The sequence below is a fragment of the Carcharodon carcharias genome, chromosome 13 (assembly GCF_017639515.1).
Source record: "Carcharodon carcharias isolate sCarCar2 chromosome 13, sCarCar2.pri, whole genome shotgun sequence".
In the NCBI taxonomy this organism is placed as follows: Eukaryota; Metazoa; Chordata; class Chondrichthyes; order Lamniformes; family Lamnidae; genus Carcharodon; species Carcharodon carcharias.
In genome coordinates this window covers 34914801-34941754 of record NC_054479.1, presented here as the reverse complement: position 1 = coordinate 34941754, position 26954 = coordinate 34914801, and the positions used below count along the sequence as shown (strand labels likewise).

General features: G+C 42.1%; 1 protein-coding gene across 1 annotated transcript in view; it reads right to left on the bottom strand.

Moving 5' to 3' along the window:
• The window catches only part of LOC121286439 (huntingtin-interacting protein 1-related protein-like), a 173738-nt gene that overhangs the window by 97001 nt on the left and 49783 nt on the right, over nt 1-26954 (bottom strand). The window contains exons 2-5 of the mRNA XM_041203557.1: nt 13278-13341; nt 12195-12337; nt 8610-8666; nt 2575-2655 (exon numbers count right to left, since the gene is read on the bottom strand). Coding sequence (XP_041059491.1) covers nt 2575-2655; nt 8610-8666; nt 12195-12337; nt 13278-13341 — 345 coding nt within the window. The remainder of the gene's footprint in view (nt 1-2574; nt 2656-8609; nt 8667-12194; nt 12338-13277; nt 13342-26954) is intronic.

The window sequence follows — 26954 nt, the reverse complement described above, 5'->3', positions numbered from 1 at the left end:
TCGCCATCGGACATCAGGAACCTCATGATATCAGCGTATCATTATAAGGCCAGCCTGCCAGACTCATTCCCACTCTGCCGCTGGATCGTCCACCCACCTTAGCGGGAAAACACGCCAAAGTGTTTCACGACAGCATAAATAAGGCATGCACTTGGCAGGCTGCACTTCGCTTGGGAATTCAAGGCTTGTTTGCCTACCCGCTTCGGTCAGCACTCGCAGTCATCAGCGCCAGGCTTCACAGAGAGCACCACATCACTTTTAGGGGGACTCATGAGTAGATGTCTACCTATCAGATTACTTTTCAATGACTGCAGGGCTAGAGCTTTCTTGGGGAAGGTGGAGAAGTGGCCTCAGATTAGGGAAGAGGCTGCAGGACGAGAACTGTACTGGGGAAGGAGGGTAACCCAGGGTGTGTGTGGGGGCACATGTTGATCTGTGCAAGAGGCCTCAAGATGGTGAGGGCTGAGGAGGCAGTCTCCAGCGGAGATGAGGCCAGATGGACACATGAGGGTGTGTGTGAGAACGGGTGGTGATGTTCCTTGAGCTGGCAGTGAGTGAGATGCCAGTGAATGTGATGAGCTTGAGTGTGTGAGTTTAGAGTGATGAGATGGGTGCACGGATAAGATTATTCATCCTCTATCTTCTGTGCAGCACTGGCACTGATCGCCACTGCCATCGCCTACCAAGCCAGAGTGGTAATGTAGCTGCTTCTCCTGCGGCCAGAACGGGGGAGAGGACATCACAGCAGGTCTCCTCAATGTCCAAATAGTGCTCGAGGGCTGCAGTCTTCTTGCCTTTTGGGGCCGTAACTTCTTTGCTGCAGTCCTGGGCTGGAAGCACTGAGCGCGACTGTACTTATAATGTGGTACCTGGCGTGATGAAGCGGCGAGGCGATTGTGTGGCAGGCAATCGAAGCCCACCCGCCATGGAAACAGCATGTTTGCTGGGAATGCATAAGTAATGTGGTGGGTTTGGGACGACATAGCGTGAAACCCACCATCGCAGCCGGCAGGTAAAACATCGACTTACACACGCGCGCTACCGCACTTAGTGAAAACCTGATATGATTCTGCCCACAGTCCAGGCTCACACATACAAAGAACTGCCACATGGAGGAGGTACAGAAGGCTGGCTATGAAACTGTACCCCAGCATTGAATCAATATCATCAGCAGAGGAATGGAAAAGAATGGATGAAAGTACATTCCATTTTGAAGGGAATGATTAAGACTTACTCAATCCTAGATTTAGAGCTAATCTCTCAGACTTGTGAGACAGCACAAACTGGCAAAAATAAATCCATTTCAAGAGAACATAAAAAACAAAACTTACCCTGATTATCACTTAAGTGAATAACTTTTAAAAACTGTTCTACTAATAAGAGAAACCCCTGTAAGTGTCATTTTGGCTCAGTGGTAGCACTCTCTTGTCTTCAAAAGACCATTGGTTCAAGCTGTACTCTAGAGATTGAGTATGGCACTACTTCGAAGGAGAGTAAGGAATTCTCCTCAGTGTCCTGGCCAATAATTCTTCCTCAACCAACAATAAAAACAACAGATTATCTATTCATTTATCTCACTGCTGTTTGTGGAACCTTTCTCTGTGCCAATTGGTTGCCACCTTGCCCTACATTACAGCAATGCCTACATTTCAATTGCATTTCGCGGCTGAGAATTGCTTTGGGATGTTTTAAGGCTGTGAAAGATGCCAAGTTACATATTTTTCTCTTGAAGAGTCATTCAAATTCACAACAAATGGACAAATCAACATCAGCAGTGTGTAGAATAACTACGCTGCTTCCACTGAATTAGAGGATATATACACACATTAATACATCATATATATCATCAGGGCCATTGAAGGTGACTGAATAAGTGAAACTGCAAGTTTGGCAGCAAGAGGGAGCAATGAGTAGGAAAGGATGTTACAGATGAGGAGGAGGGATGTGAAAACATTACTGAGATGTCCCCATCATGAAGCTGGAACTTGGAGCACTTAACAGAAGCATAATAAATATCTAAGTTTTAAACTGGACAGGAGGCCATGATAGAGAAAGTGTGACCAGAAACTGTTGCACTTAACTATACAAACAGTTTTAAATTAAAAACACTTTTCTTCCCAACATGTTTTTGTGATACTGAGCTAAGTACAACTTATTTTAAATTAATTATTTATTCTTTATGGTCAGATTTTGTTAAATTATCATAAAAATGGAATGCTCATACTTCATAGGACGTTGAATTGAAAAGGAGTTGTCTGGCTTCCATAGACCACCATTGGAAACAAATGCTTCATGTTAATTGCCTACACAGCCACAAAGATGAGTTTCAAAAGTCATCTATTAGCTGCAAAATGAGTGAGGCTCTACACAAATCAAGTTTTTTCATATTACCTGATTTAATCTTGTTAACACCCTGTTTTGTAGCCAATGAAGCATAATTTAGGTAGATTAACATCAACACAAGTCGCACTGAAGTCTTAAGACAATAAGTTTAACACAAAGAGTCAACAGATATCTTTTCAGAAAAACATCCAAATATGATATGTCATTAAAATTGTACAATGAAGTAAATACCTTTTTATGAAAATCCATCTTGGTACTGAGAAGTTTGACGTAGACACTTGCCAACTGCCCGTACCGATCATGCAAATGGCCCTAAAGGAATTTTTAAAACAAGACTTTAATCACTAAATTAAAACATATAATCCTAAGGGGAAAAGATATATAATGGCAATTCTTTTTTAAAAAAACTACATAAAGGATTTGATTTTGGAAGTAAGATTCATACTAAACAAAATAACTTATAAATTTACAAACTATTTTATTTAATGGAAACTTCCCAAGAGAATATTCCACATCCTCTAACATCTCCCTACTATTTCACTCATCTGTGACTATTAATTTCTAATGGAGGCAAGAGGTGTGGTTTATTAATTTTTTCCCTTGAACTGCCATTTGCCTCAGCCTTGGATAATTATAGTACCAATATATGCCTTGTGTGCAAATTAAATGAGCAGTTATGTGTTCAATTCTAGCTTGTCCCCAATATTTTTTAAACACCAATACTCTCTATGACCTAAAACTTAATCTCACGTGGATATTGAGAGATATGGTGTGCAACAGGACAAGGAATCTTCTCTCCTATTATAAAATTGCTGTTGCGTAACATGTCGGGTTTCACTATATCTCGTTTCACTTCAGAAGATGGATCAGATCAACCATACAATGCTTCTTTTCCATAAGTATTGAATGAATTCATTCACAAATGATATTATTTATAGGTACCAGCAACACAGGTGGGATAAACTCCAATATAAAAATCCCTAAACGTCTAGGGACAGATTTCATGGGGTTAGTTAAACAAAACTAGTCAGAGAAGTCACTTTAACTTCTTACTGAACTTGAGATGAAAACATTCTAAGAAAGGAATATGTAATTTGGATCCTCACTGAAAACAGAATACAATCTAAGAATCATATAAACACAACTTAATTCATCCCTGTGCTCCCCTGATGTACATATATGTTTTTCTATATCCTTGGTCCACTTGCTCTGACAACTGGTCTCTCAATATTGTTCAGCCAATCACATTTATCTAACAATTCCTACAATTTATTAATCAATGGTCCATGGTGATAAAGTTTAAAGGGTGGGGCATACTTGGACCAGGGCACACAGGTGTAAGTTAAACCCCATTTTAAAATAATACATTCTAGCCTTATTTTCATGTTTTTCATTCTGAATTTCCATGTCCATAATTATAAGGAAATTGCCTATGAAAACATTCACATTGTAATTTTCTCCTGTAGCATAAATTGTTGCTATTGTTTGAAATTTGGCATTCTTGCATTTGTCCTGATGAGTGCAAGATGAAAAGCTTCGGCAACATGTCTTTCTTTTCAAGAATACATGTTGTAATTATGCTCTCCAGCCAGTGATGGCGCTACAGCATCTCCATTGGCAGATTGGTTGAAATACAGCAATTTTCATTATGAATGTGTATGGGAATTGATAATGGGAATGTTGATAGGAAGAGAAAGCATACGCAAATTTTCAATAATTACAGATAGGTAAAAATGTACCCTAATTTACATAAATAGAAGCACCTTTTGCATTAATTGCATGATATGCATGACCTAAAGATTTATTCCTTCCCATTATGTAGATAATGTTGTACTGCTGGGCCTGTACAAAACTTTGCACATTGCCACATTCTTAAACTCCATATAGTTTACTCTGGACTTCACAGTACAAAGGGCAAACTTTAACTCAGCTATGAACACAATTAAAAACTATTATACTCAGGGTTTCCTCTGGAGAGCTTACTGTTGTCCACCCGATTGACACTGGCTTTACTGCATAAGTCATCATAAGTCCTGGCTGACTCAGTGTAATTTCAGTTGATGGGAGGGTGAGCAGAATGTCACAGCATTCCTGATGTGCACCCTTATGGGTGGAACCTACAGATATTTTTCCCTTGGTGGCTGCTTCATTGGAGACTCAATTTCTATATATAGACTAACAGATGGTCGAGAGTATTGCTGAGTCTGTTTGGGCCTGAATAATATTTAGCCACCATGTGAACAATGAAACTTCATACACAAGTCCAGAAGCAACGAGAGGATACATACATATGGGGCAGAATTTTTTCGTCAGCGAGCTGGGGGCAGGGCCCACTCACAGACTTGAAAATGACGTGGGATGACATCAGGGAGAACCTCCGACATCATCCCGCCCAATTTAAATATTCAGGAAGGTGGGGGATAGCACGATCAGCTGTCCGCCCGCTGACCTGTCAATGGCCAATTGAGGCCATTGACAGTAGCATTAAGCCAATTAAAGGCCCTGCCCATCCAACCTAAGGCTGGCGGGCAGGCCAGGAGGCCCAGCGGGCTTCTGAAAAAACATGAAACCTCATCCACTGGCAGGATGAGGTTTCATGTCTGTTTTAAAAAAGTTTAATAAAGTTTGTGTGATATTTAATAACATGTCCCATCTCGTGTGACATTGTCACATGAGGGGGACATGTTAATAATTTTTTTATTATCCTATTTTTGAAGTTTGAACCACTGTCAGTGATCTCCCTGAGACAGCATTTAATCTCAGGGAGCAGTGCACTCTTTTGCGTGGATGCGCGAAAGAGCGCACTCTGACAGTTGGGGATTCCCTCCAACCCAACACCCCCACCCCGCACAGGAAGCACATAGTGCTTCCTGTCAGGCGGCTCGCTGGGCAGACCTTAATTGACCCGCCTACTTAAAATGGCGGCAGGGCCCATTTCGGCGGCGGCGATCGGCTGCCCACCTGCCGCCAAGCCGGCGGGGCCTGCCCGCCCATCAAGGACAAAACTCTGCCCATGGTATCATTCAGGGCTCAACTGTAGTAGTCTTGGGTCTGAGCAAATGGCTCTGGGCTCAGACTACACTTTAGAGACTTGAGCACAAAATCCAAGCTGACCATCCATTGAAATAATGGGAGAGTGCTGCACTGTCAGAGACGCTGCCTTTCAAATGAGAGGTTAAGTTGAGGCTCCGTCTGCCCTCTCAGGTAGACGTAGAAGAACCCATGGCATTTAATTCAAGGAGTTCTCCCAGTGTGCTGGCTAGTTTTCATGCCTCAAAATCTGGTCATTTCCCTCGTGCTGTTTGTGGAACGTTGCTGTGTGCAAATTAGCTGCCGTGTTTCCTACAGAGACTACACTTCCAAAAGTACTTCATTGGCTGTAAAACACTTTGGGATACTTTGAGGTCAGGTGGGAGGTTCAAGAAATTAATAATCTGAAACAGGAACCCAACCCAGTTCAAACTCTCCCCATTCTAGTTTTACCAGAAGCTGGATGAGGAGCAAGAGACTGACTACTCACAGGAGAAGGGCTGGTCATTGAAATCTTTTAAACCAGGCTGCGGTTTAACAGTGTTTATCTTTTTAGCTCATGCTGCCCAGGTTTCTCAGGCCTGAAGAAATGCAGCAGGTGAAAGGAGGTGGAAGGGCTAAACCAAAAACAAAAATACCTGGAAAAACTCAGCAGGTCTGACAGCATCAGTGGAGAGGGATACAGTTGACATTTCGAGTCCATATGACCCATTATCAGAACTAAGGCATATAGAAATGAGATGAAATATAAGCCGGTAGAGGGGGGTGGGACAGGTAGAGCTCGATGGGGGGCCAGTGACAGGTGGAGGCCATGAAGAGACTGCCAAAGATGTCATAAACAAAAGGACAAAGGGGTGTTGACGGTGGTGATATTATCTAAAGAATGTACTAATGGGGACATTAAGGGTAGCAAGCAGGACAAGCTAGTGGCAGATGGCCCTAGTGGGGGTGGGGTGGGGGGAAGGGATCGAAATGGGCTAAAAGGTGGAAAGGAAACAATAGATCGAAAGAAATTTAAAAATAGGTGGGAAAAGAAAAATATATTTGCAAAAAAATTATAATTTATTGGAAAAAGGGGGACCAGAAAGGGGATGGGGATGGAGGAGAGAGGTCACGATCTGAAATTGTTGAACTCAGTATTAAGTCCAGAAGACTGTAAAGTGCCATGTTGGAAGATGAGGTGTTGTTCCTCCAGTTTGCATTGAGCTTCACTGGAACATTGCAGCAGGCCAAGGACGGACATGTGGGCATGAGAGTAGGGTGGTGTGTTGAAATGGCAAACGACAGGAGGTCTGGGTAATGCTTGCGGACAGACCGAAGATGTTCCGCAAAGTGGTCACCCAGTCTGTGTTTGGTCTCTCCAATGTAGAGGAAACCGCATTGGGAGCAGCGAATGCAGTTGTCTAAATTAAGGGAAATGCAAGTGAAGCGCTGCTTCACTTGAAAGGAGTGTTTGGGCCCTTGGACAGTGAGGAGGGGGGAGGTAAAGGGGCAGGTTTTGCACTTTCTGCGGTTGCATGGGAAGGTGCCGTGGGAGGGGGTTGAGGTGTAGGGGGTGCTGGGTGTCCCGGAGGGAATGATCCCTGCAGAAAGCCGGCTGGGGGGATGAAGGGAAGATGTGTTTGGTGGGGGCATCATGCTGGAGTTGGCGGAAATGGCAGAGGATGATCCTTTGAGCGCAGAGGCAGGTGGGGTGATAAGTGAGGGTAAGGGGGACCCTATCACGGTTCTGGGAGGGAGAGGAAGGGCTGAATCCATGAGTGAGTGTCTTTAAAGCACTGCTTGTGGGTCAGGAAGGGTAGGAGTGCCCAGCTAGCCACCCAGTAAATCCCCAACCCAGCGATCTCACTCCCCAACCACTGCCTCCACCCACACCTCCTGGAAAACATTCTTCCTCCAGGATCTCTTCCCCGCCCCCAACCCCACTCCACCCACCACTATAATCAAACCATCTGTGAGGCAGGCAACGGGGCGAAAAAGATGTAAAAGACACCCTGCAGTTAAAAACTGCAGCGGGAAACACGCACTTCCAGGTTTCCTGTCCAAAACCTCTCTACCCCGTCCCACGTCCCCTCCCACCCTCCACATTCACACTCCAAACAAGCAGCCCTGTGACTTACCTGACAGCTTTTATTCAATGTATATTTACAATCTCAGGAAGTCAACCTCATGTCTTTGTTTCTACTTGCCTTGAATTGCACTGTATCAGTCAACCTGCCATATAAGTGGATTCTATCTTTTCAGTGCCAAAATGCATGTTTAAGTCTATACTCGCATTAGGAGTCAGCCTCAATTTTTCAGCCCTAAAATGGATGTTTAGGGTTATACTTGCCTTATAAGTTGGCACAAGGGATCAAGCAGGCGTTGTGGGCAAGAAGATACACGGGAGTTTAAGACAATTCCACACAGAGCAAAACCGACAAACAGAAATGGGTCTTCTTGAACCAACGTCAATGGTTCACTTTTATACTTGGTGTATAAGTCGACCCCATTTTACAAAGCTTCAAAGATCGATTTATACACCAAGTATAAAAGTGAACCATTGGCATTGGTACAAGAAGACCCATTTCTGTTTGTCGGTATCACGGTATCATATATTAAAAAGCTGACTTCCATGCAGACTTCCCGTCAACTGTTTTTATTATAAATTCCTACATCCATTTATAATGGAAAATGTCCATATAAGACTTGTCAGGCTATAATTCCACATTCCCCCCCGCAATGGAAACTGCCTGAGCAAAACTTGACTCGCTGTAGACGTACCCTCATCCCACTGCCACCTCTGGAAGTAAGTGTACTTACAGCGAGGAAAAATTACATACTCAATTTCCATTATAGATACTGACATAGGAAAATTTAATGGAATTAGAAAATTAAGGACAGAATACAAGACTTTGAAATGAAGACCAGATTACACCCGAGCAGCCAGGTCCAATTATCTCCCTGTAGCCTTAAATCATTTGAAAACCACACTTCATCTTAACTCTACATATGATGCCTCAGGGGATCCACTAGTATTATATCAAAGAATCTAACATCTACATGCACTTTCTCTCCACTCAATGTCTTGGTATATTCTTTCAAACTTGCTTGTCAACTTTTTTCATTAGAAATTACAGTAGGCCATGGAAACTTCAGAAAAACTAAAGGACAAAAAACATTGATATGATTCTAAAAATAATTTCAGGCCTCACGTTTCTTAATTACAATCTTACAATTTTCATGATTCATCTTACCCATAAACTTCCCATTTCACGGATGTTACTTTTATGCCTGGTGAAGTCGTGAAGAACCTAAAAAGAAGTAGGAACAGGTTTTTGTGACACAAGGAATCCTTTCGCTTAAAGATTTGAAACAGTAAGAATATTAGGCAAAACAAATCTCTAAGACACTGGTGTCACAGACAGAATGTATCTGCTCTCTTACTGCCCATAATCTGTATATTTTGTATGGAAAGCAGTTTGTCTTTTCTTACCTTTGGAGTATATAAATAATTCAGCAGCAAGTTTTCATGGGTTTAAAATAAAGCAAGTTATTAATCCTCACACACTTACCCTGAATTAACATAATTCACGGTCACATTGTTTAAGGAAATGCCAACACTTGAAGACAATGGAGTTTTCAGACTGCCTGCCTCCATGTTTCATGCTGGACAAAAGGGCAGATCAAAACTCAGTAACCACCATCAACCATTGTATCACAATGGCCTCCACCATCCAAACTAGACTGGGTGGGCCTGAGAAATGTTAACCCAGTGGTCAGGCTATTAAAGCTGATTTCAAGGACTGCAATTAGCATGGTCACATACACACACATGCATACACACATGCTCACGCACACAAACATACAAAGATTGGATGCAGATAAAGATGGTGCACTCTTACAGATAACAGTTATTTCAGTCTCTGATTTACAATTTTCAGCCTCCCACACGGCAGGTCTGTGGTTTCTTGGGCTAGGATTTTCCGGTCCCTCCATTGGTGGGCATCGTCGTGGGCAAGAAGGGAAAATTTGGAGAGCCATTGACTTTTAACGGCTTTCCAAATTTTCACGCCTCACCCACGATGATGCCCACTAGAGTCTGTGCCGTAAAATCCCGTCCTTGAATGGATTCAATGATTAGAAGTTGAAATGACGGTCTTGTAAAGCAAAGGGCTCACAGCAGGCTGCAAGGTTTCTTGTAGTCGAATATCTAGGAAGTTGGTTCACAGGTGAACTTTGAAATGTTAAGTACTTTGGCTCTTGGATGACTTGCAGCTAGTTTCAGAGTCTTGTTCTCAGACTGGCTAACGACTATTGGATCTGCTGTATTCTAGGGTATTAAGAGTGCAGTCCTTGAAATCAGCTTTAATAGCCTGACCACTGGGTTAACATTTCTCAGGCCCACCCAGTCTAGTTTGGATGGTGGAGGCCATTGTGATACAATGGTTGATGGTGGTCACTGAGTTTTGATCTGCCCTTTTGTCCAGCATGAAACATGGAGGCAGGCAGTCTGAAAACTCCATTGTCTTCAAGTGTTGGCCTATCCTTAAACAATGAGGTGTGTGAATTCCACAAATGGATGTGAGGTTCCCTCACCTATGTCCATATTTAATTAGCTATCTATTTGCCACAGACTCTTTATTTATCCAAGGGCATATTGTTGTGATTCCCATACAAACTTCCAGTTAACAGCTAAAATGAGTGACACAAGATTTCACATTTTAAGACTTTTACTGTAACAAACGGACTAAAAGCACCATTGACTAAACACTATTTTTGTAGCAACTTATACTTTAAACGACAAAACAGCACTTTCTCCTTTTTACTTTTAATTAACTTGTAAAACTCACTTCATAGATATACTTTACACTGTCCCTTAAGTAGTCTTTCAATTTTCCCAGACCCATTGCAAAGTGATCCTTAGCTCCTGGAAGTGTACTTCCGTTCTTTTCTTTTCCTAGTCTGGTAACTTTTAACCCTTTCATCATGAGGGCTTTTCCTGGAGATTCTCCATCAGCGAAAGCTAGGCAAATCTTCCAGCCTTGTTTCAAATCCTCACAAATTTGGTCTTTTCAATTTGAGTGCGAGCTCCCACCCATATTCCTGCACGGTGAACCATAAAGACTTTCATCCTCTAGCTGCTCTCTTTCTCCCAGATCCTGGCAGGTTGCCTGTGTCTTGGAATTTCAGGGATATCTTAGAAATCATTTCCCTTTCAAAGCCCAGCTCCATGGCAAGGTGAATCACATGGGCCTTGCATCCAGGTAGAATTGCTGATTAGCTATCCTTGAGACCCCAACTCTCTTTTATCTTATAAGTAAATGGACAGTTTAAAGCATAATTGCCGACATTCTCAGCACCTTCCTTGGACTTTGGAGAATAGCAGTCTAATGAATGTAAACACAGATGCTGCTGCCATTGTCTCCAGGTATGAAAACTTTACACCATTTCAGCAAACAATTCAGGCCTCCCTTTAAACTTTAACAGCTATGTCACCCAGGCAGATCAGACAGATCTCAGAACAGGTCACATGATCCACTTCATACTACCCTAAATTAAAGACACAGTCTCAAAATATAACAATCTTAAAAATCTGCTTTTTGTAACAATATAGGCATTTTTATTATATCGGTGAGGTCCCAGTAAAGAAATGTTCAAGATGAAGCATCAACCTCTGAGCATCACATTAACTTTTTCCTTTAAAGTATACTAACAAGATATTAGTCCTTGTTGGGCAGCAATGTTTTCAATATCTCTAAATCTATTCCTGAGATCCAGGAAAAGTCAACTTTCATGTGTAGTATGAGGCACATGGACCAGCAGTAATGGGAATACCACCAACTGCACAGCAATCAATATAAACAAACCTTGTGAAATGCCTCCCCAAGATTCCCTCCTCTCCTCAAGCTATATACTGCTGGCAGCCAAACAAACCTTCTTTCATGGTAATTCATACTGTAGTATTGTTGAAAGGCAGCCTTGCTTCACAATAACGCTGCTGTCACATAATAAATACAGCTGAGAGGAGGGGTTTTCCTGATCTTGTGGCATAACTTCAATCCTTTATTCCATTTCTAACAACTTTCCGTCAAACTCCCACCCAAGTTACAGCAAATTATCAGGAGAAACCACATGTAAATTCCAGGTAGGTTTGTTGCATGGTACTCCTGCTGCTGCCAGCACACTAGAATATAATCAGGGAAAACTACTGGCCTCTGATGGAAGCCAGGAGGTGACCTTTCATTTGAGCAGAGGTCAGTGCTCATCCTTATACCAGACTGAATCAAAGAGAGAGATTCCAGAGAGGAAGGAGCTCTCTCTGTATTCTTTTGGAGTCCCTTTAGCTTTATACTAAATGTTAAACTTGTGAAGTATGAACACATCGTTAAGTTTTACTGCCACTGCAAGGTGGACTTTCAATCCTCCTTTGTTTACCAACCCCCTTTTTAAACAAACATCTCTGCACCAGATTATGACAGTGTTCTAAAAGACTATAACAACATACACTGCAAACTTGATCATCTGGTCTAAAAACAGCACCCTTTTGCAGTAATAGATAAATGATATGGAAATCAATGCTAGACTGCACACTTTCTCCGCAATGATAATTGACTCAACTTGCGTCTCCACTTCACGAAGGCAGAACAAACATAAAGAATCACATCCACCACATCATTGCTTTATGAATCTATAATGCACGTTAGGTTTTAAAATTACACTCAAGGGATCAGTAAATTGAAAACATTAAAAAGTACAATTAAAATGAATAATCCGACAGTTCATGATTCTGATTGAACTTTGATAGAAGTACTTTGAGAATTAGACAAAAAGTGACTTACGTTTGGATGTCCATCTCTTAGGACTTTGTGTAGGACATGACAGAACTTCCAGCTCATAATGGAACTGCTAGATAATGGAAGACCAATGGCGTAGCTCCAGAAAGTAAATGCTCCTTTCTCATGGTGTGTCCCCAATATAATTCATTCAAAGGAGTTAAGAAACTTAGCCATAGTAGTAAAACAAAATGAGACAGCTAAATTATTTAAAATCAATACGCATTTGTCGCATATTACCATCCCCGATGACGGAAATAAGTCACAAATTTTGCCTTAATCGCCAGGGGTTTTAGCAAAAAAAAGCATTTAAAACGGTTTAGCAGAATGTTCTTTTATAAAGAAATTAAGGTTAAAATAAGATGTCCCTCCGAGAATAAAATTATTTCATTCCACAAAGCTGGGCATTTGCATCCCATTTATTCATTAGTCAGATGCAATGGTTTGAGGAGGGAACATTCAAGAGACAGATACAATTAGAATCAGTCCCCAGTTTAAGAAAACTTTGGCATAGTTTAATTCGCTTGCAGCCTTGAGTATCCGCTACCATTAAAATTGCATCATACCTCATAGAATGGGAGTAGAAGACACTGTTGATAGCACATTTCCTTTCACTTCAAGGAACTGCATTCAATCCTAAGCTAGAAAGATGGGATGAAAGCCTCTCTTTGTTGCCAGCTTTATAGTAGTTCCAGCCCAGTGATTAATAGCCATTGGCCGACAGTACAAAATTGTTAATAAGTTAACAATAATCAGAATGCTAATAATAAAAGTCTGGCGTGAGAAATGGAAACATCACATTGATGCAACGGAGAGAGGTTCTAGGCATATTGTTGGTGCACAATAGGAGGGAAATTCACTCTTCATCTCATGCCTATACCTGATATGCTGATGTTGGCCAAAAGAGGAAAAGAAAGTTTTAATTCCCAAGCTGGCATATTCCACATTTGATGAGCACAGGAGTTGACCAACGAGTAGACTGACCATAGTAAGCCACTTCAAACTTTGTTAAACAAAGTGAGAAAATGAACTTCACCTTGAGCTATTGATACGAAAGAAGGAAGGAACATTTTTTAATGAAAAGGATACTACGTGCATGCTTTTCTTTGACGGGTACCTCCTGGCTGTTAATAGCTTTGCTGATGCTGGCAGCCTGAAAGAGAAAAACAACTGTCAGCTAGATCGAAATACTGGCATCAGCAAAATTCAGATAGTTTGAAGCTATGAGAACTGGCTGAAGGCAGCTTTTCAGAAGAAATTTGAGCTGAATTTCCTCATTTCACTCATACACAGTCACTGTAATGCTACCACATACGGCGCAGATCCACCATACACAGCAATGGTAAATGGTGTGGAGGCGGGGAGGGCTTAGGACAAAGCTCGATTTGACCTAATCTCAAGATCAGGAACTGCAGTGGGAATCCAAACAGTGCACAAGGATAGAAATGCTTCAATTTGCTTAGCACACATTAGATCTGTCTAATGGAAAAGTCAACCTTTTAATGAACTGCGATGCATTTGATAGCTGTTTTTTCCAATCTTCCTCTCAATCACACAATCCACTATCCTGTAAAAGTGTTCCTGGACATCTGTTTGTAACAAACACTCTAGAAATGTAGACTACCGTTCTTTGGCAGCTTATACTATGTGCATTTACCATCTGAAATACAAATACCTTTTGACACCTGTTAGGTGGTACAATATTGAACACCATATAATTAATTCCATTATTACTAAAGTGAACTGGCTATTTTTTTTTAAATTACACAATGCACACCAAGTAGGTCACTGTAAATCAGTTCTTCAGGATGAGTTTTGCATTAAGAGTAAATCCTCCAAGATCCTGAAGACCAGATGGTCTGTTCTTCAGGTAGCTTCATAAAGCGTAAAAAAAAATCTGGTTCCAATAGGAAGCCCAGGGCAAAGCTAAGTATGGGGGCGACTCACCTCATGGGACAGGTGGGGAAGCCCTGGGGATGGTGGATGAGGGGGCTGGGGCTTGTGTTGGAAAGGCCATGGGGGGAGGGAGAACTAGGTTGGGGATGGGGGTGCCAATGAAGACATCTGGGGGGGGGGGGGGGGGGGTGGTTTGTGTTGCCCTGACCAGGAAAGGGGGCCAGTGATGGAGGTGACCCCCATTTCCTCCCAGCCCTGAACTCATTAAGCTGCCAGGCTTCTCCCCTCCCCCCACTTTATCCCAGTCTCCTCCCGCCTGCCTCAAAATTGCAGCCTGGCAGAAAGCAGCCCTTTGGCCACTTAATTGCCTCAACTGGGGTGAAGGCAGGTGGGCCACCCTAGGTTTCATGCACCTCCCATAAAATTTTAGAGAGGTTGGGTGCTAGCATGCGGACAGGCAACAGGAAGGCCACCTGTTAAATTCTGTGCACCTCCCCACACCCGCATCCCACCACACCCACTCCCCACCCCCCCCACACCCCCATCTCCCACCCCCCATCCACTACCCACTTGCAGACCTGCCAGTGGGGACATGTTAAATTCTTCTCTAGTTTTCTCAGTAGTAGAAAGGAGATGCAAAACATGGTGAAGAGATCTGTGATGGGTTCTGCGCATGCCAGCCATCTAGCCAACCACAGAAAGAATCTAAAAGCAGTGACATTCCCGTCATCAGGGCAGTCTGAGTATTAGTGCCAGTGATTTAAATTCTGCCTCCTACATGAAGGGTATGCTCTATTGTTATAGCTACCAGCACAGTCCAGTACTTCAAAATAAAAACTTTCGTATACTCAATTGCAAATGACTCAATATTCAAAAAGGAAACCAAAATATTCGCAGTTTTTTACTATAGCTAACTCTCAAATTCATGAAGTTCACAAATGCATAGCCACTCAATGACTGCTTAATGAATTGAAAACACTGGAAATAATCAGCAGGTCAGACAGCATCTGTGGAGGGAGAAGCAGAGTTAACTGATCGATGTCCTTTCATCAATAAATCCTTAATAGTTCCTGGGAATGCAATTTGCCGTGGTTACTTAAAATATATTAAATAAAGGTGCATGTTCAACACCAGGTTCCCCTGTACATTTACGATATTAAAACAGCGACAATATTTCTGAAATACATCATTGACTGTAAAGCACTTTGGGACCTACTGAGGTTTTGAAAAGCACTTACATTAAATGTAATTTCTTTTATTATTCGAGTGTGGGAACATTTGCTCTGAAATTGTAGAGCTGTCGTGGAGGTAGAAACTGTACAAGGTGCGCTAGATTCATGAGACTGGCTGAAATGCTTGAGTTTGTTTACTGCTTTAAAATAAAAGTTATTACTTACTCCAACAGCTCTAAGAGTTGGACCTGGCAACTCATACATTTCAGCAACCTAAGAAGTACATAGCTGCTAATTTACAACTCCTTATAAATACAGATGCAATGTTCATATTAAGTTAGGCTACTATTGTCTGGACAAACACTGAGAAGCTTATCAATGAACTGCTCTGGTTGGCTGTGTGGTTTTGGCTGGTTATATATGCAGTATCCATGTACATACTCGGAGTTACCTCGCACTTGATTGTCCATTAGGGATTCCAATGGTGTATGACTTCGTGGATCTTCCTTGAACTATAGTCAGAGCAGAAAATCTTAAGAATTCTTCTTGAAATTTGCTATAATTTTTTTCTCATCTCCCCCAGGAATCATTACTAGAGTTTGAAGATGGCAGTCCGAAGGATACACCATCTAGTACAAATGTTTTCAACCTTCTTGCTGACCCCCCAACTCAGTTGGGAAGCCCTGATATCTAGTGGATAGAGTCAATGCTGAGGGACCCAACAATTTCATCCCATCTTTTCAAAGGTTCATTTTAAAAAGTGGAAATCAACAGAGAGCAGCATTCTTTCTGTGGAATCCTGCATTGTGTAGACTTTGAATCAATGAGTTTATTTAAGTCTGTTCAGCTTATGGCAAAAGTACAAACACTGATTCTCTGACACTAAATCAGCCAACGTAAGATAACAGGTACATTGGGTTTTTGGAGAGGAATGATCAAGTGACATTGAGGTATCAAGGAAGATAGACTAGTCTGAAAAAGTTATACACTCCTGGGGCTTAGTACATTCCTGTCAATAGGTGAATGCAAAAGATTAAGGGTACACTGTACAGGTTAACTATTAAAGCCCTAGTGGTACAGGCAAAACCCACCAGGCGCTGACACAGCGAGCGAGATCAGCTGTAGGCACTGGTGTCACTGCCACTATTTGGATTCAGTTTCTAAAGTCATCCATATCTCAATCACTTAATAAAGCTGTCACTGTTACTATCTATTGTGCTACATCCTTCACACTATATACCATCAACTTCATGCACATCAATGGTGTAAACAGACAACAATTGCAATGATATTAAAGAAATGCAGAATATAATGAAATGTGTCAGTAAATGCTGATCATCCATTAAATGCTTCTTAAAATTAATTTGTTGAATCTGGTCAACAGGCCTTCACAGTGAACTACTCTTAGCTAAAGCATCATGTGTGTGCAAATATTTGATGCAACATTGACAGAGCAGTAGCCTGTAAAAAAGATGCAGATCAATTCTCAACAGCACTAAGCCTGGACTATGGACACATAACACCACAACTGTGTTGATGGAAAAGAAATTCTGAAGCCCTAAATTGGGAAACAACTACAGCCAGTATATTGCTGCAGCTGCATTGACATATCATATAAGTGAATTTTTATGGCTGACTTTCAGGGGCTAGAGTCTACCTTGGAAGAACTCACCAGTTTTTGCAGATTACTGAAAGAGAAAGTTATAACAGGGTTTATCATTAAACGTGCCAACTGTACATCACATCATGTGACAGTAAGGAGCCACAAAACCGGAAAACTTTCAATTATATAACAAAGAAAACCCGATAGATCCAGAGGTGGCTCTGCCTCACCTGGAATCCTGCATAGACTTGCCACCAAGAAGTTAGAGGTATTTAAATTTATCAGCCACCTGATTCTCGTGACCTGACTTACTGTGGCAATGTGAGGGTGCTTGTTGTGCTAGGTTTCCAGTTTGAATTTATTGGTCACTCTAGAGAACTCTATAGCTGTTAGGGGGTTCCATAGGAAGGTGGTGTTGCCATGGTAACATGCTGGCTTGGTTTGTAAAGCTCTGCCTTACATTTGAAAATGTCATGTATTACTCCTGTTTAGATCACTTAGAAAGGCCGAGTTGCTACGGCAACCTGTGTTTTTACATGCATGTTGTAGTCCGGAGCTACGGATAGTGATGATAGAGGCTCCAATTTTCTTTCTATCACATGGCTGACCAGGAATCTCTCCCGCTCTTACTGCCTGCCATTCACATGTGTTAAAAGGATTTGCAGGCTGATATTCAAGCTGTTTGGCCACATTATAATTGCACCTTCCTTGGCCATCAATTCTGGGGTTGGACTCAAATCTCGAGTTTCTGGCTGCAAGGCCACAAGACCTCCTACAGATCCCATATTAGGTGAACTGAATCTATTACTTGTTTAGGTAATCCACAAGCTAAAGAAAACGAACCACCAAATGGAACAAATCTGGCTTCACGCTTTATTATTTATGCTTTAGAACTTCTTATCCTCAAATTTAGCACAAGAATTATGCTGGAACTGTATAAAACACTGGTTAAGCCACAGCCAGAGTACTGTGTGCAGTTCTGGAATCCGCATTATAGGAAGGATGTGATTGCACTAGAGAGAGTGCAGAGGAGATTTATCAGGATGTTGCCTGGGCTGGAGAGTTTTAGTTATGAGGAGAGATTGGATAGTCTGGGGTTATTTTCCCTGGAGCAGAGGAGATTGAGAGGGGACATGATTGAGGTGCACAAGATTATGAGGGGCATAGATAGAGTAGACAGGAAGGAACTTTTCCCCTTGGTGGAGGAATCAATAACCAGGGGGCATAGATTTAAGGTAAGGGGCAGGAGGTTAGAGGAGGTGTGAGGAAGAATTTTTTCACCCAAAGGTTGGTGGGAATCTGGACTCACTGCCTGAAAAGGTGATAGAGGCAGAAACCCTCATAACATTTAATAAGTATTTGGATTTGCACCTGCAATGCCATGGCATACAAGGCTATGGACCTAGTGCTGGAAAATGGGATTAGAATAGCTAGGTACTTGTTTGACCTGCGCAGACTCGATGGGCCGAAGGGCCTTTTCCTGTGCTACAGACCTCTATGAATCTATGACTCTATAAATGTTACCCTTGCCAACAACACTCACATCCCAAAAAGGAATTATTCCAACCAACATGTGACCATAAATGTAATACAGGTTTCCTTACAATTACCATGCCACAATGAAAGGATGGTTTTGTTCCAGCTTTGAAAAGAAAAACTTGAGCACTCCAAGGCAAAACACAATCTTATCATATGCGAGATGTATAAATAGGAATTGGTCACTAAACTGCAAGAGACTTTTAAGGTAAATGGTAAGTGATTGGCAGGTCGACAAAGATCAAGAGGGAGAGAGAATTTGAGTGCAAAAGTGAGAGCAAGAACCAAAGCAGAATCACAGAGTAAAAGGTGCTAGACAGAGACACCCCAATTCAGTAAATAAAAGGTAATATGTTCATGTTACTCAACACTCAGCCTTCAAGGAAACTGACTAAAACATGGACATTAAATGATTTTGCATATTTCTGTGATTGACTGTAAGGAAAGAAAGAAGTTCTCTTTATGTTGTACAACTTTAAGGTTCTTTCGCACTGGAGTGAAAAGGCTATGAGATGCAGGTAGGAGATAGAAAGCAAGCTAACAGCTAATTGTCCAATCAAGCTACACGGGAAGGACTAGCTGCAGTACCAGAAAATATTTACATTAATAACATTTTTCTTCTTTCAGGCCCAAAAAGAGGTCAGTGCACAACCCAAAGGAATACAGGCAATACAAACAGAAAAGCGGAAGCACGATATCCCCATTGTCCACCCCTCCATGTCCCGCAAACGCCTGACCTAAGAGATTGGTGTTCAATATCACCTTTTGCACACGAAAGTCTGGGCGGCATTTTGTTTCTGAATGAAAATGTTTTAATAAAGCAATGCACCCCAAGATTTTTATAAAAATTAATTTGAGGAATTAGGGTGAAGGGTTAAAGTGGGATCTCATCAATTTAAAAGTGACATGGTAAAAAAGGCAGTCAATTGGTGATGTCAAGCTTAGAATGTTAAATGCCTAAAGACTGCAGGTGGAAAGAATGACTGAGGGAGGTGAGCAGTTCTAATCCAGTTGCAGGAATTCTGCAAAGCAATGGTAATGGCACAGAAGGTGTTACGTTTTGCAGATAGAGTAGCAAGTCAAACAGAAGGCAATTTTCAGATGACTATAAAACACTGAGATACTTTCCTTCCCCAATTCGATGGTACCGAGCCAACTCGAATCATTGCCAGCTGGTTCTGGTTTCAGCTGGCACTGCCACTTGCAGCTGACAGTGGCTAATCCAGATCTTTTGAACAGCACTTTAAACAGAATCCCATTCACTTCTTTCCTGGAGACTATGTTAGCAGATGGTATCCCATCTCGCTCACTCAAAAGGCAAGGGGCACAAAATTGGGCTCAGTAGTACTCGTTGCTTGGGACCAAAATGGCATCCGCTGCTTGCATGAACACTTCTGCTGTGCAATGCACTGGACACTTTTTGTTCAAGAATGCAAAATATACATCACATACACATGACTTTATTTCCCACCAAGAGGTCCTTTGTGTCCCTCATTAATTCAGACTCAGAAAGTTGCAGTCTTCATTTAGCTGCTCTTTTCCCTTATGACACTTATTGTTCATCAGCTATGAAAAGGTATATGTGAGGGACAATGTACTAAACACAACGTAACAATTAGCTCTGCTGAAACCACAGTGAGTTCTGATGAAAGGCCATTGAGCTGAAATGTCAGGCTCGATTTAATGCAGCCTGTCACAGCAGGAAACATGGGGGTCGGGCCCAATTAATCACAGTAGAGGACCCGTGTCAGTCTCCCGTCTGAGGCAAAATCTACCTCGATTAAGTTGGAGGGTGGAATGGACTGACATGGGATTTCTGGCCAACAACGGCGAGATGTCAATTAGGCTCGTTAATGAGACAACTGACACACTATCCTGAACTCACCACAATTTAGTGGTGGCTCAGGAATTAAATGGGAGCCACACGTTTCTTCTACGCCTCATGGAGGCTGCACAGCAAAACCTGGCAGGTTTGCCAGTAGCCTCCCAGGGTGTCTCACTCACTGCCTGATGAAGGGATCCTGCATTGGGAAGGGAGGGGAGGGCCACTGAAAGCCGCTCCCCCCAACCTTGCCTCCAACATCCCTCTCCCACCCAATCCCACGGACCCTCACCCTGCCTACCCCCATTATGACCTCACTCACCTGTGCCCTGGGTCCCTTGCTAATCCTGGGCCTCTGGTGGGTGAACTGCCAACAGCTACTACCACTGCCCCAGTGGCACTGACAGCAATGAGGAGCTGCCAGCCTCTGATTGACTGGAAGCTCTCGGTGGGTGGGACTTCATCACTGGGATCCTGAATCCTATGAAAGGCCAGCCTGAAGGGCACTTAATACTATCAGGCCACCCCCACACCACCCTCCCCCGCCCCCCCCCGCCCCCCTCCAGGAACTGACAGGGAAGAACCCTGTTGGTTCTTTGACTGGTGGGCAAGGCCCATTGTTGGCCTGACTAGATTCATCACGTTAACTCTTCTCCACAGATGCTGCCTGACCTGCTGAGCATTTCCAGCATGTTTCTGTTTTTATTTCAACAATGAGTTATTGTACGCCTTCTACCAACAGCTGCCATTTCTCTCAAAGTACTGTACCTCATGCTGCTTCACTATTCACAAGGAGAGTACATTCTGCCAAGTTGCCATAGTGACATGTTAATAGCTTTAGCACAATGTTAATTGCCAATTAATTAATCCTCTCAAAACGTTCTCTATGCTCATCATTTCACACTAGGTTGTAGCGAGTTCTATGTTTCATCATCCAGATTTGAATCTATTTTCTGAAATTTATTTTCTAAGACCATGTTTACACTCTGCTACTGATGCCACTATTAGTAAGACACTTTAGAAGGATTGAAGCTTTGTGACATCTGGAACGGAGGTACAAAATTTCAAGGGGTATCTTCACCCCAGCACCTAACTGGAATCAGAGTGTTGTAAACAAACGGGGAATTTTATGGAGGCAACAGCGGGCGGGTCATCTTGGCTTTCGGCTGGAGAGCCAGCAAGCAACCCAGGCTTTCTCCTCTGGCTCATAATTTAATGGGCCTTCCCCAATCAAGCAGTGTGGCTGGACGCCAGTGAACATTCCACAGGATCAGGACCCTGGGGATGGGAAGATCCACCCGCCGCGAGCTGTCAGCCAATCAGAGGCCGGCAGCTCTTTTGCTAAGCAGTGCCACCAGGAAAGCACCAGCTGCTGCCAGAGTGACACCCACCAGAGGCCCAGGATCGCGAAATGACCCAGGCCAGAGGTGAGTGCAGCAGGAGAGGTTTCACAAGGCAGGAGTCGGCAGCAAAGGCAGGTATTTTACGCTCACCCCCGTGGTGAATTTGGAAGTGGGGAGGGCATTTAATCGGGCGGGGACCCCACCACCTCCCCACCTCTGCTCATATTAAGTCCATGGTGGGAAGGCTTTCCTGCTTTGCCTACTGCCAATTGAGGCCCATGCCGGGCAATTAATGCCCAATTAAGGGCCTCTTCCTGCTGCCACTGATATTAACCCAGCGGTGGGTGGGGGACTCAACATGTGGGGAGCACGACGAGCAAACTGGTGCAGGTTATTTGTGGTTTCCTGGGGGAGGGGTCTCTCATTCAAAGTTTCTCAATGTCTGATCTAAAGACCCAACATTGGGAAAGGGGTGGAGCGGGGCCCACTGAGTGGATGGTGGAATTAGCAAGCAATATCACAGTTAGCGTGCAGTAAATGAGTTGAGAGCAGATATTCTCACACTTATAAAGCACCTCTTGCACACTCAAGGCATTCCACTTTGCAGCCAGTGAAGGACTTTTTCAAAAGCATAGTCCCTATTGTTTTACAGACAAATGCAATGACCAATACATATACAGTGAGATTCCACATCAGCAAATAAGATAAATAACTGAAATAAAAATAGGAATTGCTGGAAACACTCAGCAGGTTAGATGGCATCTGTGGAGAGAAAGCGTTAACTTTTCGGGTCGTGAAACATTACCTCTGTTTCTCTCTCCACAGATGCTGTCTGATCCGGTGAGTATTGCCAGCATTTTCTGGTTTTATTTCAGATTTCCAGCATCTGTAACATTTTGCTTTTGTGAAGATAAATGACCAGTTCATCTATTTTTGGTTGAGGAGTACATTTAGACCAGGACTTTGGGAGAGCTCCCTGCTCTTCCTCAAACAGTGCAATGGGATCTTTTACATCCATCGGAATGGGCAAATGTAATGTTATGGACCAGATGGGAAGTAATAGGTACAGCCCTGATTTCTCCTCTCAATACCCATTTGTAAGCAGAAAGATGTTTTTGATTTCTGATTTCCCCCTTTATAAGTGGTAGCATGTTTTCCACAACCCTTCAGTTTGGAGTGATCCAATCCTCTATTAATAACCCAACAGCAAACTCGAGATAGGGTTGGTTTATTTCACACACACACAAAGTGCAGGCAAGGAGTTTTGCAACATCTGCCTCCTTTTGTACTCATACAATAGAAGAGGGATAAGGGAAAAGGATACATGGCAAGACTACGATAAAAATAAGAGTTATGGTTTCACTTGAGTCCAGAGCCCACAATCAAAAGCCTAGTAGTGTATTCCTTCAGAGGTTATCAGGCTGAAACTGTTGCACAGTGATCCGACTTTCTAGAAGAAGGACTTCCATGATGGGAGAAGGTATGCAGAGATGAATCAGTCTTGAAGGCACAGATACAGATGATCCAATGTTCCAGTCGTTCACAGTGTAGATGAGAGCCAGGCACCTCACCTAGTCAGAGCTCTTTCTGTTGCTAACTGTTAAGTGGTAAAACGGTAGACTGCCTGGGTTCAGTTCCACACGGCAATATTACAGGTTCTAGCAGCTTGGGGGAGGTCATGTGACATACCTCCCACTTCTTCTCCTGGGTGTTGGACAAAGGATGTATTTTCCCAGATCTGGAATCTTGGTGTTTAATAGAGGAGTCAGGGTGCCTTTTGTCCTTTGCAGGCATACCATCTCCATTGGCCAGAGCTCTGCCTTAGAAATGCAAAGGGGGTTGGTGCATTTCTTTGGAATTTGATTGTTGGCAGTCACACAGGGCATTAGCACCTCTTTAAAAGTAACAAGGTCCCTGCTGGCTTCTGAAGGTTAGAAATTCCTCTGGTATGACTCACGGGGGCTAGTCAGAGTAAAGCCTTGTCCATTTTTAAAATAAGAATAATAATTTTATAAAGTAGCCAGGGTGAGGTAGAGATATATATTCCTTCCTGTCTTCTGGCTGGGACAGTAACTTCAGTTTAACTTTTTCATTGAGAAACAGCAACTCTGATAATGCAGCATTCCTTTAGCACAGTAATGCAGTGTCAACCTATATTATATAGCCGAGTCCATAGCAGCATCTGAACCTACAACCTTTTATTTCAGAAGTGTGAGTGCTACCACTGAGCCCAGGCTGCCATTCAGAAGTAATAAATCAAGATTTCAATGGGGGTTTCTCTTTTGTTCTAAGATCAGGGATAAAAGTAATGTCAGCCTAGGCATGGCACAAGAGAACTATCCCAACATATGGGACTCTCCCAGCACCTTCAGCGCAGGGTGAAATTAGCAGGGGAAAGGAAAATATTCCATGACGACACAAGTTGAAAGCTAAACATCAACTTGCCTCAACTGGTAACACTTGAGTTATAGGTTAAGAGTTCTGGCCCATTCCAAGAGCAGAGCACATAATGCACGTTAACATTACACTGAAGTTCTGTGGGAATGCTACATTGTTTGAAGTACCATCCTTTGGGCGGGACAATAAATCAAAGTCACACCTCAGAAATTCTGATGGAACACTAAGGATCCCACGGCGCAACTTTAAACAGTGGAAAACTCTCCCTAAAAGAAAGCACAGCTAGAATCAAGCTAACTGGTCATTCAGCTCTTTGCTGGTTCGCTCCTGCTATGTTCAAAATTGTTGCTGCATTTACTCAACTATCATCAGAGGCTGGATTCCCAAGTAATTCACAGTCTGAAGTGCTTCAAAAATATTTTCTTTTCATTATGAGTAAGCGGCTGTTTAAAAATTTCTTGTACTCTTATGTTCCAGAACTTCAACCATCAAAGCCAATTATATTGCAAAAACAATGACAAGTTACAAAGTCAGTGTTACTGTGCAAATTGTGTAACTATCCTAAGTACACAAAATGAAACAATCCCCACACACTCCCATACACACATAGCCTTGTCAGGCAGTTTATTAAAGAAACACTCAGGAGAAATATCATTGCTCCAGTAATGAGGCCAAGCTGGTGCAGAAACTGCATTCAACAAGGTCACTGTGCAAGTTATGTGCCTTCTACCTCAAGTTGCTAACACAAGCTTACACGTTACTCTTTATGGAAGTTGAAAAAAGATTAAATAGCTGTCATCTGAGATACAACTTATACATCACAAAATTCAGCAGACCTACATCTGTATGTGCTCAAGATTAAATCTAGCAATAAGCTAAATTCAGAGTTTAATAGCTACCTTGCACTCTTTTCAAATTAGTAATGAAGCTGCTTACCAGCAAATTGGAGTGTCGCGGTAGTTGTTTAAAGCAAATCATTTTATTTAGTGAACAGATTTTTGAACTAAAAAAATGCTTGATGTAACATAAAAGTCTCGCTTTCTCACTTATGACCTCAAGCTTTTATACATCTCTACCATGAGATGTCTGCCACAGAAGATGAGCACAAACACTTGTAATTAGATACATGACTATAAGAGACTGTTGCCTTGTTCTAGAGAGAAAATTCGAAGAAACAGTTTTCAATTATTGTCTTTGCCTTTACCAAGTGCTGATTAAATTTCCTGTATCATTACAAAGCTAGTGAGCCTCTTGTCTGTCAAGATTCTACACCTGAACTTTTAGCACCCAGTGAAAATCACTTAAGTGGGTGCAGAATTTTAAACAGTTTGCAAAGGCAACTTTTATGACAATGAATTGGGTGTTACTAGTCAACATAAACTATTCTTAAAACACATTTTAAAATTAGTGCACTCTAATATAAATGTTGCAATAGTGAAAGCAACCAATGTAACACAAGTACAACAACATTCTGGATTTGTTTACACGAGTGAAAGACCATACATAAGCATCCAGTTAGAAAGTGAAATAAACCAACTGTGGACCTCTGCTGTATCTGAGCCTGCAATGATAATGATAAGTCGGACAGCCTGAAGTAGATAAAATGCCTTGTTGTTTGGTCGAAATGGATAGAGTAAAGGTAGGCACTAATGTTATTTACAGCATCTGTGGAACTTTACCCTGCAAGGATTAGCACTTTTATGAGAGGGACTGACAAGAAGAGAGAAATTAGGTGAAGGGAGGATGGAACAAAACAATGCAAGAAGGAAAGCCAAAATATGTAAATTTTGTTTTTTGAAAAAAGAGCTTGCAATAAAATATTATTTGGCTTCGGTTTGTTACATAAAACTCACACACTAATGTTACAGGACTTTGAGCATCTACATACAATAAACTTATTTAAGTTCAACCTTAATTTTAAATCTAATAAATTTGCTACCAGAAAGGAGTGGTGTAATTTTCCAAAGGAGAGCAGAATCCATTTACTTTATAGCTCCTCAACACAGATTTGTACCACCACCTCCACTACCGTAGTTTCTTAATTAGCAAACTCTGGAGTCAATGTTTGAGAGACTGTAAATGACAGGCTATATTACAGTCCAGAGACCTTTTAATAAGAGTAATTAACGTTGACTCCAGGAGACATGAGCAGTTATCCTATTCACATCATCTAGTATAAAACGACAATGTTATTTTAAAGCTGTTGGTGAAAATAGTAATTAGTGTCACTTTTTAAAAATGCTCAGGTTTTCTACAACAGTGAAGTCAATTCAGGTTTAATGTTCCCGAGTTTTCAGGCTGCATAGAAGTAACCAAACAAGTTAAGGGACCAGCTCAGATTTCTCACTGAACAACAGCAAAGCAATGCCATTACTGAAATATAAACAGGAAATATTGGAAAAACTCAGCAGACCTTGTAGCATCTGTGGAGAGAGAAAAAGAGTTAAAAAGAGTTAAAGTTTTGAGTTCATATAACTCTTCATCAGAACCATTACTGAACTTGTTCAGGCTCCCCCATACTTGTCAACTGCCTATAGTCTCCTTTTAGGTAACAGAGTGCAGTTGTGTATCAGCAGTGGTTCAGTTGGTTGACTCTTACCTCTAAATCATGAGGGTCCTAGGTTCAAATCCCACTCCAGGTCTTATGGACAAAAGTCAAGCCCCATACTACTGTGGAAGTACTATGCTGTCAAAGACTGTCTTTTAGATGAGACATTAAACCAAAGCCATATCTGCCTTCTCAAGTGGATGTAAAAGATCGAATGACACTATTTTGAAGAAGAGCAGGGGAGTTATCCTGGTGTTCTGGCTAATATTTATCCCTCAAACAGAATCACCAAAACAGATTAGCTGGTCATTTTCACATTGCTGTTAGTGGGAGTTTGTTGACTTAAATTAGCTGCCACATTTCCTACATCAAAACAGTGGCTACATTTCAAAAAGTACTTCATTGGCTATAAAGCACTTTGAGACATTTGGTGTTCGTGAATAGCCCTA